This window comes from Rhinopithecus bieti, unplaced genomic scaffold (genome assembly GCF_001698545.2).
Source record: "Rhinopithecus bieti isolate Rb0 unplaced genomic scaffold, ASM169854v2 scaffold_40803, whole genome shotgun sequence".
NCBI classification, from domain to species: Eukaryota; Metazoa; Chordata; class Mammalia; order Primates; family Cercopithecidae; genus Rhinopithecus; species Rhinopithecus bieti.
In genome coordinates, this window is record NW_016816762.1 from 882,040 (window position 1) to 900,784 (window position 18,745).

Here is an 18,745-nt window from a genome sequence, read left to right on the forward strand (position 1 = left end):
ATCAACTTTTGTCAGAAAGATCAAAAGGGCTTGAGGTTTTCTTCACAGCCTCAGCCTTGCCTCTCCCCCTCTTGCTTTATCTCCTCATTTCTCTGTGCAGGCAAGCTTCTTGGCCTACAGGCAGGAAGAGATGGCAGCCGAGGAGACGCAGCTCTACGCCAAGGTCTCCAACAAGCTCAAGGGCCGCAGCACCCCCTTACTCCTGGAGACCCTCCTGGCCATGGGCTTCCCGGTGCATACCGCGTGAGTACTGCCCAGAGACCCCGGGGCCCAGCCAGCAGGGCTGGAACCAGACCCTGCTGCGGCCCCTGGCATGGAGCTGCAGGGGTGGAGGGCATGGCTTCCTGCCAAAGCAGTGCACCTTGCAGGGTGAGACACTGCGTCTTCACAGGGCCCTCTTCTGCTTTTCGTAAATGAGATGATCTTGACCAAGCTTGTCCAACCCACGTGTGGCCCAGGACAGCTTGGAATGCTGTCCAACACAAATTGGTAAACTTTCTTAAAACATTATGAGTTTTTTTTTTTTTTTTTTCAGCTCATCAGCTATTATTAGTGTTAGTGTGTGTGTATTATCAGTGTTAGTTTATGTGTGGCTGAGGGAGGCAAAAGAATACCTCTGATGTTCTTGACCTTTTAAAGACCTGCTCTGCTGGCTGAATGGGAGACCCTGAAATTTGTGAAAATCAGAAGCCATGTATTACTCCGGGTGCTCCATTTTGGGGGTTTGGAGGAGCTTGGGGCCTGGTTGTAACCTCTTTGTGTGCAGCTCAGTGACTCTGAAGGTGGCATTTCAAGACGTTCAAACTCTAACGTGAAAGGCCCCAAAGCCCGCTGCGTCTCTACCACCAGGACCACCTGTCAGCAGGGCTGTGCTTCCACGCTGCCCAGGGAAAGTCACTTGTCCTCAGGGAGAATCCCCTGAGTGTCTGATAACGAAATAAATGGGTAGGAAATTAGACACAGTGTGAGCGTGACCCTGCTGACCCAAGGGAAAGGTCTGCATGTGGAAGAGCTTAGCCCTCGGAGTTACCACTCTCGGAGAGGGAGGACATGATACCAACATTGGCTTAACAGCTTTCACGGCAAACCAGTGCCCTAGATCTGACCCATTCATTTTTTCACATGGAAAAATGTATCAGAAACACACTGTAGGTAACTTTGGGTTGGGGAAGGAGCTAAACTTTCCTTCTACACTATAACAAAAGCTTGGCCAAATTGGGTGAAGTAAATTTGAAGCTAGAAAACCCCTTTCTTCTCCCCAAGTCAGTGCTTTGTCGTCACTGTTATGTTCGAGCTAAGCCGGGGGCTTTGAATGGGGAGTGGGGTCAGGCACGTGCAGGGCGACCACCAGGCACCGTCCAGGCAGCGCAGACAAGGCAGCGTTCGTCCACTGCTTGCCACCCAGTGCAGGCAGGACACTGGGCCCAGAGAGTGCATTAGGGGCTGGGACTCGAACCAGGTCTCCATGCCTTTGAAGGAGTTCACGCTGGATTTTACTACTAAACCTGTAGCATGGACTCCTACTCAAAATTCCTTCCAGTTTAAACATTAAACACATGTTGGAGGAAGAGAAATGTGTGTTAATTTTCCCACACCAGAGCACCTCAAAGTAAGGGCCCTGCACCAAGGCTGCCCTGTTCAAGCCTCTCCAGGTGGCCACAGCCCCATCGGTACCCACCCAAATAGCAGCACTGGGCATCACGTAGTGGGCTCCTCATGGATGCCTGCCATTTCCAGTACACATTCCTGATAAATTACCTTAGCTTTATTCCATTCTGTTTCATTTGGTCCAGTTCTGCCCAATTCAACGGAATGTACCTACGTCCCAGGTTACCATGATGAATAAGACTCAGCCCTGCGTTCAGGGAGCTTTGGTCTAGCAGGGGAGAGCCGTGGATGCAAGGGGACTGTGCGAGCCGTGACAAGTGCCTGCCTGGGTGCTTTGGGAAGGACTGTTTCCCAGCGGGGGAGAGGTGTGGGAGGCGAGCCTAGGGATCGGGCTGTTTCACTAAGTGATGCTGGAGTGAAGGAAGCATTTGTCAGGGAAGCATGTGTCCCAGCTGGGGGCACTTTCCACAAGGTGGGTCCATTTGCTCTAGGCAGTGGGGAGGGGCAGGCCAGGGAGAGGGATTGCAGGGCAGGTGGAGGTCAGGTCCTCAGCACTGAGACCCCGTTCTGAAGCAGGTAGCCAGCGAAGGAAAGTGATGGGGAGGTGTGAGCTGGTCAGCATTGTCCAAAACCACAATGGCAGCACTCAGGGGACAGGCGCCTGGGCACGTGCCAGCTGGAAGTTTAGCATCAGGCCCTCTTCAGAGCACATCCCAAAGATCCTGGGTGTGCAGGGCTACACCCTGCCTCTCTGACCCTTTTCCCAAGAATGGGCGACGTGACTCTGTGCCTGTGTCTGCTCTTCTGCAGGCTGAAAGCATTGGCAGCCACGGGGAGGAAGACGGCGGAGGAAGCCTTGGTCTGGTGAGTGCAGCTGCTCCTGTAGACCTGGGGGTGTTTGGACTGAATGCCCTGTGCTCGAGGACTCCCTCCCACCAGGGTGGACACCAGGAAAAGCCAGGAGCCTCTGGGTGGGATGGGACCACTGAGGAAGAAAAACAAAATAATCTCCCTGCCTATCCACAGTACACTGAGGGAGGGGCACAGGGCTCTGGTTAACCTTGGAAAGAAACAGACAGAACTTTTAACAACGCTTTTTTCACTTACAAATCTGATGCAATCCAATTTGATTGCCAAGAAGTACAGGTTCATGTGCTTTGTTGAGTAAATGGGGAAGACATAATTGTTGTGTTGTGATAAGCACATAAATTAGGGTAATTGTTAGAATAAAGTAAATAATTAGGGTAAAAATGGTAACATCTGGGTTATATATTAGTACTGCTAATATTCAACCTCTATGAGTAATTGAAGAGTAGGCTAGGATTTTGCATACTTGTGTTTGACTAAGTCCTCCTCAACCGCCTACTACGATGGACAAGATTGAGATAGATAGGAGGATGTTTGTGTTTATTGATAGAAAGATTTGAGACATAATTGACATCTTTGCTGATAGAAATAGCGGCAACCACACTCTTGGGCTGCCTCTGAGGAGAAGGGAGTTTACTGGTGGTCATGAAGCCCTCTAAGGGCACCAGGTGTGTGGGTCAGGTGAGGGCTCTGATTCGAGGTGGCCTCACTAGGTACCAGCTGCATGAGTGATTCTGCAAGCCACCTGCTGCCATGGGCCTGTTCTCCGCTCTGGGGATGGAGAGGAGGGCCCCCAGTTCTCTAAAACCCTCTCCCACTTGGATGTGCTGTGGGGAGTCCTTCATCCTCTGCCCTGAGATAGCCACGGGGAAAATCAAATAACAAAAGCCAGGTCCCTGGAGGCTGGAGCCCTCCCCAAAGCAGGAGGGCAGTTACTGATCCTGGGCCTCTGAGCGTGCAGCGTTCCCAACGGGATGCTCCTTCTCCTCCAGAAAGTGTAGGCCACCGGCAAAATGGGCAATGCCTTCACACACCCCACTAAAGCCAGTTGCCAATTTTGAATCAGAAACAAGCCCACTGCTGTGAGGGGGCATGGCCAGCACCCGTCCATTGCAACCCAGTCAATAAGACTGGGAAACCCACCAAAAAACAGGGAGGCACTGGGGTCCCCTAGACTCGTCAAGAGCACCCCAACCTCTCACTAGTAACCAGGGAGGTGGGGCAAATTAAGATATCCTTAGAGCAAACAAGGTAACTCCAAGCATTGATGAGGATGAGGGAAGAGGGGGGCCTCACACGTCACTGGTGTCACTGAGGGAGGCAGTGCTGGGTGTCTGCCAACCCTGGCAATGTGCACAGCCCACCAGCCTCCGTTGAGGATCTAAGCAGATTCCCTGGAGAAACGCAAGGCGCCTAAAGAGACATGTACAAAGATCTTGATTACAGGGTTATTAAATGGTTTTAAAATAAAATAATTTAGATGTTCATCAATGCAGGAATGAACAAGTGCAACATTATATATGTACACGATGAACTATTACACAGCCTTTAACAAATTCACACTGACAAACTTCACTAGACATGTGTGTAGCAACGGGGATTAATTGCAAAGACATGGTGGAGGAAAAATGCCAGTTGCAGAATAATTTGAACAACAGCTTATGCTTTATGTAAAACAAGTGCTATCTATAAGTCCATTACTTAGATTTCTGAGAGAAGACAAAGCAGCTTCACCCCCGGGCTGAGCCCTGGAAAGGGGGAGGGTAGGAATCGCGATGGAGAGGAGAGGTAACTTCCTTTGTGATTTTTACTGAAGAGAATATGGTCTTGCATACGTTCTGTTTCCTTCAGTGATTGAATACTGCTTTCTAAATTGAAAATTATATCATAAGCACTTTGCTGAGTAATTAGAAATTCTTCAAAACCATGGTTTCTCATGAATGCATGATAAATAGATTTGCTATCAGTTATGGAGTTTTTCTTCTTTCCTATTCTAAATAACCCTAAATAAATGTTTCACGTGTAAAGTTTTACCTATACAGTACTTCGTGCTCTTTCCTCAGGAGAAATTTCTGGAAGTAGAATTATTCGTTCAAAGGGTGTGGGCATTTTAAGACTCTCGATACCTATGGGCAAATTGCTTCACATAAAAGTTGAAAAGTCCGTCCTTAAGTCCTGCTTCACCTTTGGCACATTGAGCAGAACTTTTATACTTTTTATTTTAAAAAATCTTTGTTAACTTGACAGATGAGAAAATGCTGTCTCAGAGCTACTTTATTTTCATTTTATTGTTAGTGACGAAAACTCCTATGTTGGGTCATCCGTCATTTTTCCTTTAATTTAAAATAACTGTCTGCCTGAAATCCCAGCTACTCAGGAGGCTGAGGCAGGAAAATCGCTTGAAGCCAGGAGGCGGAGGTTGCAGTGAGCTGAGATCGTGCCACTGCACTCCGGCCTGGGTGACAGAGCAAGGCTCCATCTCAAAAATAAAATAAAGCAAAATAACAGTCTGAATCTAAAGAAACGTAGTAGCTACCTAAATTTTGTCTAGGTTTTTGGTTTTGGTTTTTATACGTAATTTGAAGTTTGAGGTAAAATACAAATATAAGGTTTTTCCACAAAATTTTCCCACACCATCAAAGAGATGCTGGGCCCACAGATCATTTGAAGACCAGGTTTTGGGTCTTGATGTCAACTTCCTTTCATTTTTTTCCACCTTTGACTTTGGAATCAGACTAAGGTGGGTCTGAGAGCAGCATGGGCACTGACCAGGTCTGTGCCACACACAGCCCTGCTGCAGGTGCCTCCCACCAGTAGGATGGCTGTGAGATTAATTTATGTCATGAGCATATATGATGTGTTCAATGTGCTCTATAATTCTGCATTGCTGTCATTGTCATTCTGTTGTGTGTCCTCGAAGGGGAAAAATCTTTTCGTTGTGACAGTGGGTGAAGCCGGCTTGCTCTCTGTTGCAGGCTGCATGATCATTGCAATGACCCTTCCCTAGATGACCCCATCCCCCAGGAGTATGCCCTTTTCCTCTGTCCAACGGGGCCCCTGCTGGAAAAACTTCAAGAGTTCTGGAGAGAGAGCAAGCGCCAGTGTGCAAAGAACAGAGCTCATGAGGTCTTCCCACATGTGACACTCTGTGACTTCTTCACGGTGAGTCAACCCAGTGTGCCTTCGATGCTCATCATCACCGCAGCTGGAGGCATTTTTCTATGCTAACTAGGCCATGATGGGACAAGGTTGACTTATTTAAACGGGATGGTCCAGAACTGCATCATTAGCTGGCACCTTCATCTGAGCAGTCTTTTATTTTCCTCTTTGCCTTCACCTGGTCAACTCCTATTCATCCTTCAGAACCCAACTCATTTATCCTCTCCCCTTTTTGAGTCTTCTCCAGCTCCCCAGGCAAAAGAAGTTGCCACCCATTTTCTTGTTCAGGTGTCTAGTGGCAATTTTGTATCATATGGGCCATGTGTCTGGGGCAGCACTGCATCCCTCACCAGACTGAGTCCCTCAAGGGAAGGCAGATGCGTCACTCCTCTTTGCACCCCCAGAAACTAGCACAGCCCCTAAAACAGAGTTGGCCCTTCCAAAATGTGTGATAAGTCAACTCAAGGACGGGTGATTATTGGCTACCCCCAAATGCAAAACTTTTCCCTGTCTCAGGGACCAGCCTTCTGATTCAGAAAGAAATGGCCCAGTGGGCAGCTCCACGGTGGCACAAAATGGCCCAGCGGGCAGCTCCACAGGGGCACTGGAAAGCAAGAAGGATGTGGGGGCTGCTCAGGAGAAAATAAGGAGAAGGAAGGGACAGACAGCCACTGCCCTCCTCAGCTCCGCCGGAGGGGCCTGAGGAAGGGCACACCCACTTCCGCTACCACGGCCTGGCCCCAATTCTGCTGTTGGCAAACTGATTTGTTCCACCCATTTCAAGGGATTCCATCAGGGCCCAAGGAACCCTCCATTCCAACACCAGGCCCCTCGGTGCTAGATGGAAAGAAGAAATGCAAACCTCTGCAGGGAAAAGATTTCTGGAAGATGTCCCAGGAGAAGCAGCGCCTTCCAAAGCCTCCAACCACCACCCCAGATTGCCCGAGACTTGCAGGGATTCCCAGAACACGGGACTAAGCCTGGGAAATCCCCAGGCAAACCGAGAGAGTCTTCACCCTACATCGACATCAATGGCACTTGTGACAAGCAGACTCCCTTCTGGCTCACCTTCTGGAGCTAACGGGGAAAGGCAAGGCAGCCCAAGTTGTGTGACACAGCTCAGAAATTAGAGTAGGCCTTGGCCCCCAGCTCCTTCCCCAGTCAACTGTGGCGCAAGCACACACACACACACAGACACAGACACACACATAGCTCACACACATAGACACACACAGATTGACACAGAGACTTACACATGCACACAGATACACACAGATACATGCATACAGACAGATATAGGCACACAGACACACACAGATAGACACAGAGACATTACACATGCACACACAGATATACACACATACATGCATACAGACATACACAGATACACACATGACATACATCATATATACATAGATACATAGATACAGACATACACAGACACACACAGACACACATACATGTACATAGGTACACATGCACACAGATACACACAGATATACACACACAGGAATACACAGATACATGCACACAGACACACACAGAGAGACACAGACACACACAGAGACACACATTAGATACACACACATACACATGCACAGACACACACATAAGCACCACACACACACATATGCACACAGATACACACATGCATACACACAGACACACACATAGACATACGCAGACACACAGACACACATAGACATACGCATATGCAGACACACACAGACGCACACACATATAGACATAGGCAGACACACACACACTCACACACCTCCCTCTGTTGTTAGCTCCTCCCAGTCCCTCACCCCGGGTCCGGCCTGGCCGTGGTTAGTGGAGCTCCCCTCACAGCCAGAAGAGTGTAACGGAGACTCACTGTGTACCTTTGATGCTGTAAAATGAAAACACTAATCTTCTGAAGTGTGATATTGATCACAGCTACATTTATAACCTGACTATTCTTGAAAATTACATATCTGAGGCGAAGAAACACAATGTAAGACGGATTCAGGAATGGACATGCGTTCACTGGGTGGTTTTGTGTTGAGTGCCGTTGAGGGCTGCAGACAAAATAGACAGGGAGGAATGTCAGCCTGGCCTGTCCACAGGGAGATGGAAGCTGCATTAAACACTGTGCTCTGGCCTCATACTTGGGCTTGTGTAAGAAGCACTATGGAAAATTCCGAGGGCAGCCCGGTGCTGGGAAGAGAAGGGATCAGGCCATCTCCCGCCAGGAGGATGTGGTGTCTGGGTTTCCCCTGTGGTCTGATGTGGCCAATGGCACTGGGAAGGTCTTCAAGCCCAGGAAGCAGCGTGCCAGGGCAGTGGGCAACACCAAGCCCAGATGCCAGGAGAGGCTGTGTCTGGCTGGAGGATGGGGGTTGGAGCCCCATGGGCAAGGCTGTCGGGCCAGCACCTGTCGGGCTCTGTGGGCAGGCTGAACCCTCGAGAGGGATTCTCCAGGTGACAGAGAGCCTGCGGCCTCAGGGGTGGGAGTTGCATCAGAAAGAGGGTCCTACAGCCACACAGAGGGCATCAGGGAGGCCGGGCCAGGGGCTGTGCAGACTCAGGTCCTCCAGGGAGCAGACCCCAAGGCAGAATTCCAAGTGCAGGAGATGCACAGGGGAGAGACTGCTGGTGAAGGCAAAAGAGGAGGAGAGGGTTGGAGGCAGAGCAGAGCCTCAGTCCTTAGAGGCGGCCCCTGTGGAACCTGACTCAGTGCTCGGCCGTGGACAAGACGGCGGCCCCGCAGCTGGAAGTGCAGCTGAGTCCCCCTCACTACAGGCTCTGAGCAGTGCTTGGGCAGACTTGGAGTCTTCTAGAAACCTCCAGAAGCCAAATCATGCAGACCTGAGCAAAGCAGTGGGTCATGGGACCGCAGAAACGGTCTGGCAGGTGACAAGCACATGCGGTGGAGGGAGGGGATGCAGTTCAAGGAGCAGGGGATTTCCAACCTGGGCACCTGAAGGAGACTCCATTCCGCAAAGAAACTTACCTGAAATATTTGAAAAACCGAGGTCCAGGTATAGAACAAATCCATTACCCCAGACACACAGGACGTGATAAACTATGTTGCAGTGCTTTGAACAGTAAAGAATCTCACTTGAATTGCTGCCTGATTGTTATTAATTAAATCAATAGATGACTTCTGATGAGAGGTGTGGAAACACAGGCTCTGTCTCTGTCCCCTTAGTGTGAAGACCAGAAGGTGGAGTGCCTGTACGAGGCGCTGAAGAGGGCTGGAGACAGGCTCCTGGGCTCCTTCCCCGTGGCCGTGCCCCTGGCTCTCCATTCCTCCATCAGCTACCTCGGCTTCTTCATCAACGGCAGCCCCGCAGACGTCATCCGGGAATTCGCGATGACCTTCGCCACGGAAGCATCTCTCTTAGCAGGTGGGCAGCCCTGACCAGTGGCAAACACAGGGCCGGGTTCACAGCGAGTGAGCTCTGTGCGGCAGGGACAAGCTCCTGGCACATGGATTTCTGTGGGTGGGTTCCAGGGGAGCAGAGCCCAGCAGCAACGATGGGATGGCTGGATGGGCTTTCTTCCAGGCTCAGTGGCTGCACCTGTCCTCACCCAGGCACTTCCATTTCCCACTTCTGGATTTTCAGCCAGGCGCCTGGACATGGCCTTAACCTGAGGCTGAACAATTTAATTAGCGCCTCCCTTCTTGAGCCACTACATCCTTCAAAAATGTAAGCCGTTAGAAGGCTTCCAGACCAGCTTTGGTCTTCTCTTTAGGCGGGAATAACCTTTGTTCCCATTATGTGGTTTTTCAAATGCTTAGCTATATGCCAACAGCCTGGGAAAGTGCCCCAGAAGGGTGTGCCAAGCATCACGGCTGAGTGGGTGACCGTGATGGGGTTGGAGGCTAGGGCACATAGGGAGTCAGGGCCTCCCCCGCTCGGCCTCGAGTGGGAGACACACAAGTCCTACATGACTTATTTCTGTATTTTCAGTATGAGCTTAGTGCTCTCTCCTTGGCCTCTCCGGGGAAAGATTATGTAGACTCATATTGAGAATCATCAAAATTCCCTTCTCTCCGAACACCAGCCCTGGGCTGGAGACCAAGGCTACCACTCGGGTTTAGTGGAAAGGATTGTGGACTTGATGTCAGAAGATGTGATTTTTTTTCTGTGTCCCTGACGAGTGGCGTGACCTTAATCAAGTCATGTCCACTGTCTCTGTCTCTTTTTCTTTCTCTACAAAACAATGAGGGCTCTCACTCTTCAAGAACAACGTTGCCTGAGTCTGTGGCCCATCCCACCATAGTTCCCGGTACACAGAAGGCACTCAGTATTGCCGTGATTTGCCGACTCTAAAATCTGATGAGGCTGCAGTGCGTTGGTGGGAGGGCTCCCCACTTTCTCTCCCCGGGAGTGTGTCTGTCTCTGTCCTCAGACATGTATGAAACACAGATCCTGGCCTGTAAATCCATCCATGAATCCTGGGCTTCCACTTAGATGGCAGCTTGTGAGTCTGGAGATCGAATCTGCTGGATAATTAGAAAGTCACCCCCAGTCTTTGTGGATTAGTCTCCTTTATCAAATGATGGCTCTTTCACACCCAGGCCCTCCCCCAGTGAACCTCACTGGCAGCATCTTAAAAACAGAAAGACTGAGGCTGAAAAGGGTAAAGTGCCTGCCCAAGGTCACTGTGTGTGGTGTGTGGAGTGGTGTCCCCTAAAAATGTATGTCCACCAGGAACTTCAGAATGTGACCTCAGTTGGGAATAGGGTCTATGCAGATGCAACTGGTTGGGAGGAGGTCACACAGGATTAGGGTGGGTCCCAGTAAGTGTAGAGGCCGCACAGAGACACGGATGAGTGGCGTGACCTTAATCAAGTCATGTCCACTGTCTGTCTCACCCATGTGCTGACCGAGGCAGAGACTGGAGTGATGTAGCCACAAGCCGAGGGATGCCTGGGGCCACCGGAAACTGGAAGAAGCCAGGAAGGACCCTTCCCGGGAGCTTTCAGGGAGAGCGCAGCCCTGCCAACACCTTGATTTTGAACCTCTAGTCTCCAGACACAGGAGAAAATAAATGTCTGTTGTTTGAAACCAATCTAGTCCCCTAACCAGGCTGGTGGAGCTGGGACCCAGCTCTGTCCTGCTCCACGCTGCCTGGGTTCATGCTAGGCAGCTCCACTTCCTGTGGGAGCCAGCATTGACCTCACATCCACGGCCTGACCCTGAGCAGGCTCTGTCCTGCCCTTCCATGGCCCATGCCCTCAGCCTGACACTGAGGGGGTAGAAGGCCTCTCTCAGTGATGAGTAACCAGTCACTGCTCTGAAGTGGCCAAGGTCCCTCTTGGGGCAAGTGCATGAGGCACCCTGCCTGCCTTGGCCCTCCCTAGTGAAACCCATAGGCACAGGTCCGCAGAGAGAAGGAAACACAGGGGCCCGTTCAGAAGTCGGTGTGACTCACTGTGACGTCAGCAACCGGCAGTGGGTCTTTACCAGGCTACACTCACTCACATGGCAAGGCCGTCTTCCCCGACTGCTAAAAACAAAAGTCAGAAAAGGAATTTCCCCACCACCTACACACTTACGCCGCTCTGGGCTGCGTAGCTTCAGTGCTCGGGCTTTCCTAGAGACCAGTGGGAACTTCCCATTTGCCTCTAAAGGCTCACCTCTCACGTGGGAGACAGCAGTGGGCCCCAACTTCGGGGCTCCAGGGAAAGACTTGCATCACCCTTGACCTATTTTAGCGGATGAGCAGATCCTGTTTGTCAGTGCCTTGCCGTGGAGTGGGGGCAGGGGACCTCTGTACACTGACACAGCGTCTCTAGCAGGAAACTTTAAGTTAGGAGGCTGATTTCCCACCGCAGCCTTGGCAAGCAGGCGCTGCCGTCCTCCAGCGAATGCTGCTGAAGCAGAAACTGGGCCAGGCCCAGAGGCTTGGTCAAGGTCGCCCTGCAAAAGGGTGCACAGCACGGCCTAAAACTAGGTCTATACGACACCAAAGTCTGTGCTGTTCCCGTCAAGACACCGACCGCCTCCCTAGGACATAAAATACTTTGTGGCTCAACTGAAATCAGATCCTGGCTGCTTGAGTGACGCCAGCTGCTCTGCTTACTGACCTGAGAGCCCCTTGCAGACCAGGGAGGCCTAGGGCCGTAGGGGCAGAAGACACCCAGAAAGACCTGAGGCTCAGCCACTCCCAGGACTTCCTGCTTCACCGCAACAAGGTGAACCTTAAAGATACTGTGTGGTTTGTAGTTTTGTTGCCTAAAGAGTTTTTTCTTGAAATTAAACAAAAAGCCATTGAACTGGAGCTCGGGCCTGCAAGTCCAGGCCACTGGGTAATGTGCACAGCCCAGGAATGGAGCAGTCGTTTACTCTGTGCATCTGAACCGTGCATTCGGGCAGCTAGCCTGAAAACTGATAGGCCCCCAAGACCCTGAACCCACATCTCCATATCCTCCTCTTTCCTACTTCCTGGAAAAATCTGCAGGGATCCAGCCATCTCCTTTATGATGTGAATTCTGAGCAGGCCGAATGAGCTCTGAGTTCTGAGAGCCCTTGCCTTGTTGAGGAAGCACGGAGGTCAGAGGAAGGAGACATTTAGGTAACGGTGCCCTGGCACCCTCTGTGTTCCCCTGATTTCACAGACTGCTCCGTGAAGCCTTGTACGAAGCAGCTGCATCTGACCTTGGCCCACAAGTTCTACCCCCACCACCAGAGGACGCTGGAGCAGCTGGCCAGAGCCATCCCCCTGGGCCACAGTTGCCAGTGGACTGCTGCGCTCTACTCCCGAGACATGCGCTTTGTGCACTACCAGGTAAGAGAGCTGAGCAGGGGCTCAAAAGAAGCAAATGAATGGGCCGGGCACCGTGGCTCACGCATGTAATCCCAGCACTTTGGGAGGCCAAGGCAGGTGGATCACGAGGTCAGGAGATCGAGACCATCCTGGCTAACATGGTGAAACTCCGTCTCTACTAAAAATACAAAAAATTGGCTGGGCGCGGTGGCTCACGCCTGTAATCCCAGCACTTTGGGAGGCTGAGGCGGGTGGATCACAAGGTCAGGAGATCGAGACCATCCCGGTTAACACAGTGAAGCCCAGTCTCTACTAAAAATACAAAAACAATTAGCCGGGTGTGGTAGCGGGTGCTGTAGTCCCAGCTACTTGGGAGGCTGAGGCAGGAGAATGGCGTGAACCCGGGAGGCGGAGCTTGCAATGAGCCGAGATCGCACCACTGCACCCCAGCCTGGACAACAGAGCGAGACTCCGTCTCAAAAAAAAAAAAAAAAAAATTAGCTGGGCGTGGTGACGGGCACCTGTAGTCCCAGCTACTCAGGAGTCTGAGGCAGGAGAATGGCATGAACCCAGGAGGCAGAGCTTGCAGTGAGCCGAGATCGCACCACTGCACTCCAGCCTGGGCTACAGAGCGAGACGTCTCAAAAAAAAAGAAACAGATGAATGAACGGCCACTCACCTGAAAGCATGTACTCCCTGGAGCCCTCCAAGGGAGATATGGCAGTAGCAAAGAAAATTTCTATTGCTTCTCTAAAGACATTCTCTTTCTTGTGCAATTTACAACCAGCATTCTTTTATATATGAGTTAGAGATGCACAGACATTTTTCAACAAAATAGAAGCATTTGCAATATTAGAAAAGGAAGCCGGATGTGGTGGCTCATGCCTATAATCCCAGCACTTTGGGAGGCCGAGGCCAGTGGATCACTTGAGGTCAGGTGTTCAAGACCAGCCTGGGCAACAGGGCAAAACCCTGTCTCTACTAAAAATACAAAAAATTAGCCGGGCATTGTGGCATGAACCTGTAATCCCAGCTATTGGGGAGGCTGAGGCAGGAGAATCACTCGAACCTGGGAGGTGGAGCTTGCAGTGAGCCGAGATCATGCCATTGTACTCCAGCCTGGGCAACAGAGCAAGACTGGCAAAAAAAAAAAAAAAGGCAGAAAGAAAAGGACTATTGTAAAGATCTATGAATACATGTTTTGCTTATTAGTTCTTTTTTATTTATTTATTTTTTACATTTAGAGGCCATGCTCATCTTCTCTGTATGGTTCCAAGTTTAGTTATACGTGCTGCCAAAGTGAGCACAATTCACTTTCAAGAATGATTTAAGCAAAACCTCACTCTGGGACTTCCTGCCCATGAATTGATGGGTTTAGAAATGAAGTGTGCGGCGCTCCTTTCAGACCCAGAGAGCGCATGTGGATGAATCCACCATGTTCTGTATTGTACGAGAAGGTGTCAATAACCTCACACTGAGGAAGGCGGATGTGAAAGTCTGCTTATGCCTTCAGATCTTTTGTAGACAAAAAAGTACCTAGATGGATAGATCCCCCCCCAAAAAATATGTATATATATATATATAATACTAGCGGGTAGATACTATATACCCTATAACAACCGTAGCCCCGACTCATATCTTTTTTTTTTTTTTTTCTTTTTTTTTTTTTATGAGGAAGTCTAACCCTGTCGCCCAGGGTGAAGTGCAGTGGTGCTCACTGCCACCTCTGCCTCCTGGGTTCAAGTTGTTTTCCTGCCTCAGCTTCCCAAGTAGCTGGGACTACAGGTGCCTGCCACCATGCCTGGCTAATTTTGTATTTTAGTAGAGACAGGGTTTCACCATATTGACCAGGCTGGTCTCAAACTCCTGACCTTGTGATCCACCCACCCCGGCCTTCCAACATGTTGGGATTACAGGCGTGAGCCACCGCGCCTGGCCCCAAAATGTATTTCTAAATCTATCCAAAGAATTCTATGCTGCATTTCATTATATTCTATGCTATGTATTGCCAGACAAAGCTTTGGACAGCGTCTTGAAGACACAGAACACATTGGAGGGGAAGAAAGCAGGAGGTAGCTGGTGATAGGCCCCTACTGCTGCCATTTTCCAATGTAAATCTTTGCTAGAGATGTGAAACCCCTTGCCTCTTTTCTAGACCCTGAGAGCCCTATTCCAGTACAAACCCCAGAACGTGGATGAGTTGACGCTAAGTCCTGGTGACTACATCTTTGTGGACCCCACGCAGCAGGACGAAGCCAGCGAGGGCTGGGTGATTGGGATCTCACAGCGGACAGGCTGCCGGGGCTTCCTGCCTGAAAACTACACAGATCGAGCCAGCGAGTCTGACACGTGGGTTAAGCACAGGTGAGTGCTGCCTCTGGCTGCAGCGCCATCATCTCTGTCTGAGTTACTGTGTGAGAGTGCCCACCTGCAAACAGTGTGCTTCTAGGCCATTCCATTACTGGTAAAATTGCATTCTCTATGCTGGCAAAATAATTCCTGCAGGTATATAGTAAGCATCTTGGTTCATCCGTGGTTTTCTGATGATAACATTCAAAAAAGAATTAATTACTCTGCATTAGAGTAGTTTGAGATGGTAATCCCCAAATTATTGCAAAACACTACTTCCTTATCACAAATATAATAAATTATACTCAGAGGTCCTGAGCTTGGGTTTATGTATTCTTCTGCTCCGTGTATGAACTGTAAAGTCCTAGGGCGTGTTATTAGTTTTCTATGACTGTGTAATAAATTACCACTAAAACAAAGTGCAATTATTATCTTATTGTATTTACGGGTTGAGAGTCAGAGTCCAGCTTCACTGGGTCCTCAGCTCGGGGTCTCAAGGCTGTAATCAAGGTGCCTGCCAGGGCTGGGCTCCCAGCTGAGGTTTCACGCCCTCACCTGAGCATACACAGTTGGTGGAAGTGATTTCCTTGAAGCTGTAGGGCTCCTGGTGAGTTGCTTCTTCATCAGTTGGAGAATCCCTTAATTGTAGCGCTTTAGCATCATCTGGTGAGGCTAAGGATTTTCAGAACGGTTCTTCTTTGTTCAGTGTTCTTCCCTCAATTTATCTCTTTCCTCTCCCGCTTCACTATAAATAACATGAAGAAACCAGGTGATACGCTTAACACTTTGCATGGAAATAGCCTTAGCTAGGTGACCAACATCATCGCTTACAAGTCCTGCTTTCCATGGACAATTTTGTTAGACTCTCTGGCGCCCATGGTAAGGATCCTCCTTGTTCCGATTTCCTGGAACATGTTTCATATTCCTTTCTGAGTTCTCCCCTGAGGATTCACCTTTAACGTCCCTATTTGCACTAGCAATCTGTTAATGGTTATCTGGGCTTTCTCTGCCGTGCTCCTCACAAGTCTCTCCGCCTCTACTCACTGCCAAGTCCCAAAGTTGTTTCCACATTTTAAGTTCAGAAAGTCTCCAACTTACAGTGGTTCAACTTGGGATTTCATAATGGTGTGAAAGTGATATGGGTTCCATAGAAACTGTACTTCAGGTGCCCATACGGTCATTCCATGCTACACTTTCAGTCCAACATTTAACGAATTACATGAGATACTCAACACTTGATTGTACAATAGGCTTTGTGTTAGATGATTCTGCCCTGTCGTAGGCTACTGTAAGTGTGCTGAGCGTGTTCAAGGTAAGCCAGGCCACGCTGTGATGTTCAGTAGGTTAGGTGCATTAAACGCATTTTCAATTTATGATGGGTTTGTTGGAACATAACCCCATCTGAAGTTGAAGAGCATCCTCTGTTTGTTAGAACAGCACCCCATTCCTGACACCAAATTTAGTAAAAGTTTAACCAGAGATGCAGAACCAATCACTTTCATACAATATATAATACATACAAATATATGTACAGTTGTCCCTTGTGGGTAGCAAGGGATTGGCTCCAGGACCCCCACAGATACCCAAATCCTCGTGTTCTCAAGTCCCTGATAGAAAACGCTGTAGTATTTACATGCAACTTATACACATCACCCTGGATCCTTTAAATCATCTCTAGATTACTTATGATACATAATACAATGTAACTGCTATGCAAATAGATGTTATACAGTATTGTTTTTATTTGTATTTTTAAATTGTTGTATTGCTATTTTTTATCGATTAGTTTTTTGAATATTTTTGGCCTGCAGTTGGTTGAATCCACAAATGCAGAACCTCCAGATACAAAGGGCTGACTGTACATACAGAATATTTTATATTATATACACATGTATCACACACACATATATATATGGAAAGGCATATATATACACACACATCTATATGGATTTACTACAATGAATTGTCTTATGGAATTACTACGGCTAGCTAAGCAAGGACAAACAGGCAGGAAGGGGGAATCCTACTCAGGCTGAAAACCCATGGGCAAGTTGAAGCTTGTTGTCCACATGTGGGCAGTTGGAAGGACCACCTGGGGGATGGGAGAGCAGTTGCAGATATAGCTGCTAGCGAAGTCTCTGAGTGTGGGGAAAGCCTAAGTTATTAAAAAATGCCCTCCAACTGCATAAGTCAGGCCTGCTCAGAATAACCTTGCTTTTGATTAATTTAAGTTCAAATGATTAGGGGTTCTAGTCACATTTGTAAAATCTCCTTGCAGCAGCACCTAGACTAGCATTTGATGGGACAGCTGGGAAGGCTGTGTGTGATGCTTAGGATGACTACTGCCTCCCTTCCATCCTCCAGCTCTCATGAAAATGCCTCTGGTGGCCCACCCTGATCAGACATGTGCTAAAAAGGAAGTCTAGGGACTGTCGTTCAGTCTGGCCAAGTTGCCACACACACCATAAAGCCATTGCAAAGTGCTAAGGTGGCTCTTGTGAGCTTTTTCACTCTCTTCTCCCAGGTTCCAGTTAGGAGAATGGAGAGAGCAGGCAGAGGTCAGAGAACACAGGGTGAAAAGAGAGAAAAACTGCTCAGCCTCATGGGCGTGCATGTTGGGGTAGAGCTCTTGCAGGTGTCGAGACTGATGGTTGGAACAACTGAATGATAAGAGTGGGAGGAGCAGGGCAGAAATACACAGAAAAACCCTATGTTGTGGTTCAGGGCTTCCTGGCACCTTCAGAGCTGTGTGGCTGGGGAAGAGAGCCTGGAAAAGCACCATCATGGCCATCCCTCTGTCTCCAAGCAGGAGGTCTTAAAACCATTTTATATTTCACTCATTGGTTTAATTCTCTCCTAAAATGTTCCACAGTTTCTCTAGGGTTCCCCCCACCACCCAGACAAATAAATAAATCATTAAGTTGAACACAGATGTATCAGCGTCTACTCAATCTACAGATTTTCAGATCTGTGCTGGACATTTGCTGTGGACATCTATTTCCAGAATCTATCCATCTAGGGAATTCTTTTCTGTACCCTTCCTATTGAGGTTCATACATAAGGCAAAACTATGAAAATTGTGACATTTTATTTGAATAGTCATTAAAACTACTTAAAATTGTCAGAGGTTATACGGATATCTAATAAGACTAACATTTTGAGTAAATTAAGAAAGAATATATTTTGAAGAGCTGAAATAGATGATTATTTATTGGTCATTTTTATCCAAACCCCCCAAAAAAGAAAAGATGGTTTCATAGCACCTGATAGAAGCTCTTGGTGAAATGATCAGAATGTACAAGAAATAGTAGTAAAAATAATGAAAGTATTGTCTGAAATATTTACAGAAGGAGATTTGGTGACTATGGCTGATTTCTTTAGGTATTATATTTCTTTTTGCTAATTATTCATACACTGAGATTTGTATAACGAGCCAGGGACAGCATCTATGTCCCTGGGCACCCCCACTAAACATAGTAGCCACTTGACACTGAAGGAGAGCAGATTCCAGCCAAAGCCCCACAGCTGTTCATACATGACATTCCATATCATCTTCTCTTGAGGCCATTTAACTTCTTACCCTAATGAATAAGAACTTAGGACCACAAAATGCAAATATGGGATGAAAAATGCAGCCGTAGTTACATGTCTTTATTTATTGATGTGTTGACTTCTAATCCACTTAAATCTATTTTAAGGCAGCTTAAGAGAGCTTTGCACACTAACATCACCTCCTGTGCCTGACTCTGTGCCACGCATTTCCCTTCGTAACTGATTTACTTCTCCGGTACCCCCAGAGTAGGCACTGTTACTGCTCCATTTTATAGTTGATGAAACTGAGACACAAAGAGATCAACTCACTTGCCTATGTTCACACAGCAAGTGAGCAGAGGAAACAGGATTCCAGCCTTATACCTAATCCCACGCTTGGGCTTTCAAATCTGACCTCAACTGCCTATAGAAGAGATCATTAAAATTTAAAAATAAGTCCATAAATTAA

The 18,745-nt window shown here is 48.5% G+C and overlaps 1 protein-coding gene across 4 annotated transcripts in view; it reads left to right on the top strand.

Moving 5' to 3' along the window:
• UBASH3A (ubiquitin associated and SH3 domain containing A) overlaps positions 1-18,745 on the top strand; it is a 44,762-nt gene continuing 26,017 nt past the window's right edge. For 3 of the 4 annotated variants that reach the window (XR_001882081.1, XM_017855225.1, XM_017855227.1), the window contains exons 1-6: positions 1-243; positions 2,419-2,472; positions 5,451-5,637; positions 8,828-9,026; positions 12,248-12,417; positions 14,552-14,760. Coding sequence is in view for 3 of the 4 variants with exons in the window: in XM_017855225.1 (XP_017710714.1) it covers positions 131-243; positions 2,419-2,472; positions 5,451-5,637; positions 8,828-9,026; positions 12,248-12,417; positions 14,552-14,760 (932 nt within the window). In the remaining variant the exon portion in view is untranslated. Of the gene's footprint in view, positions 244-288; positions 490-2,418; positions 2,473-5,450; positions 5,638-8,827; positions 9,027-12,247; positions 12,418-14,551; positions 14,761-18,745 lie in introns of those variants that run through there. The other variant, XM_017855226.1, reaches the window with a different exon arrangement.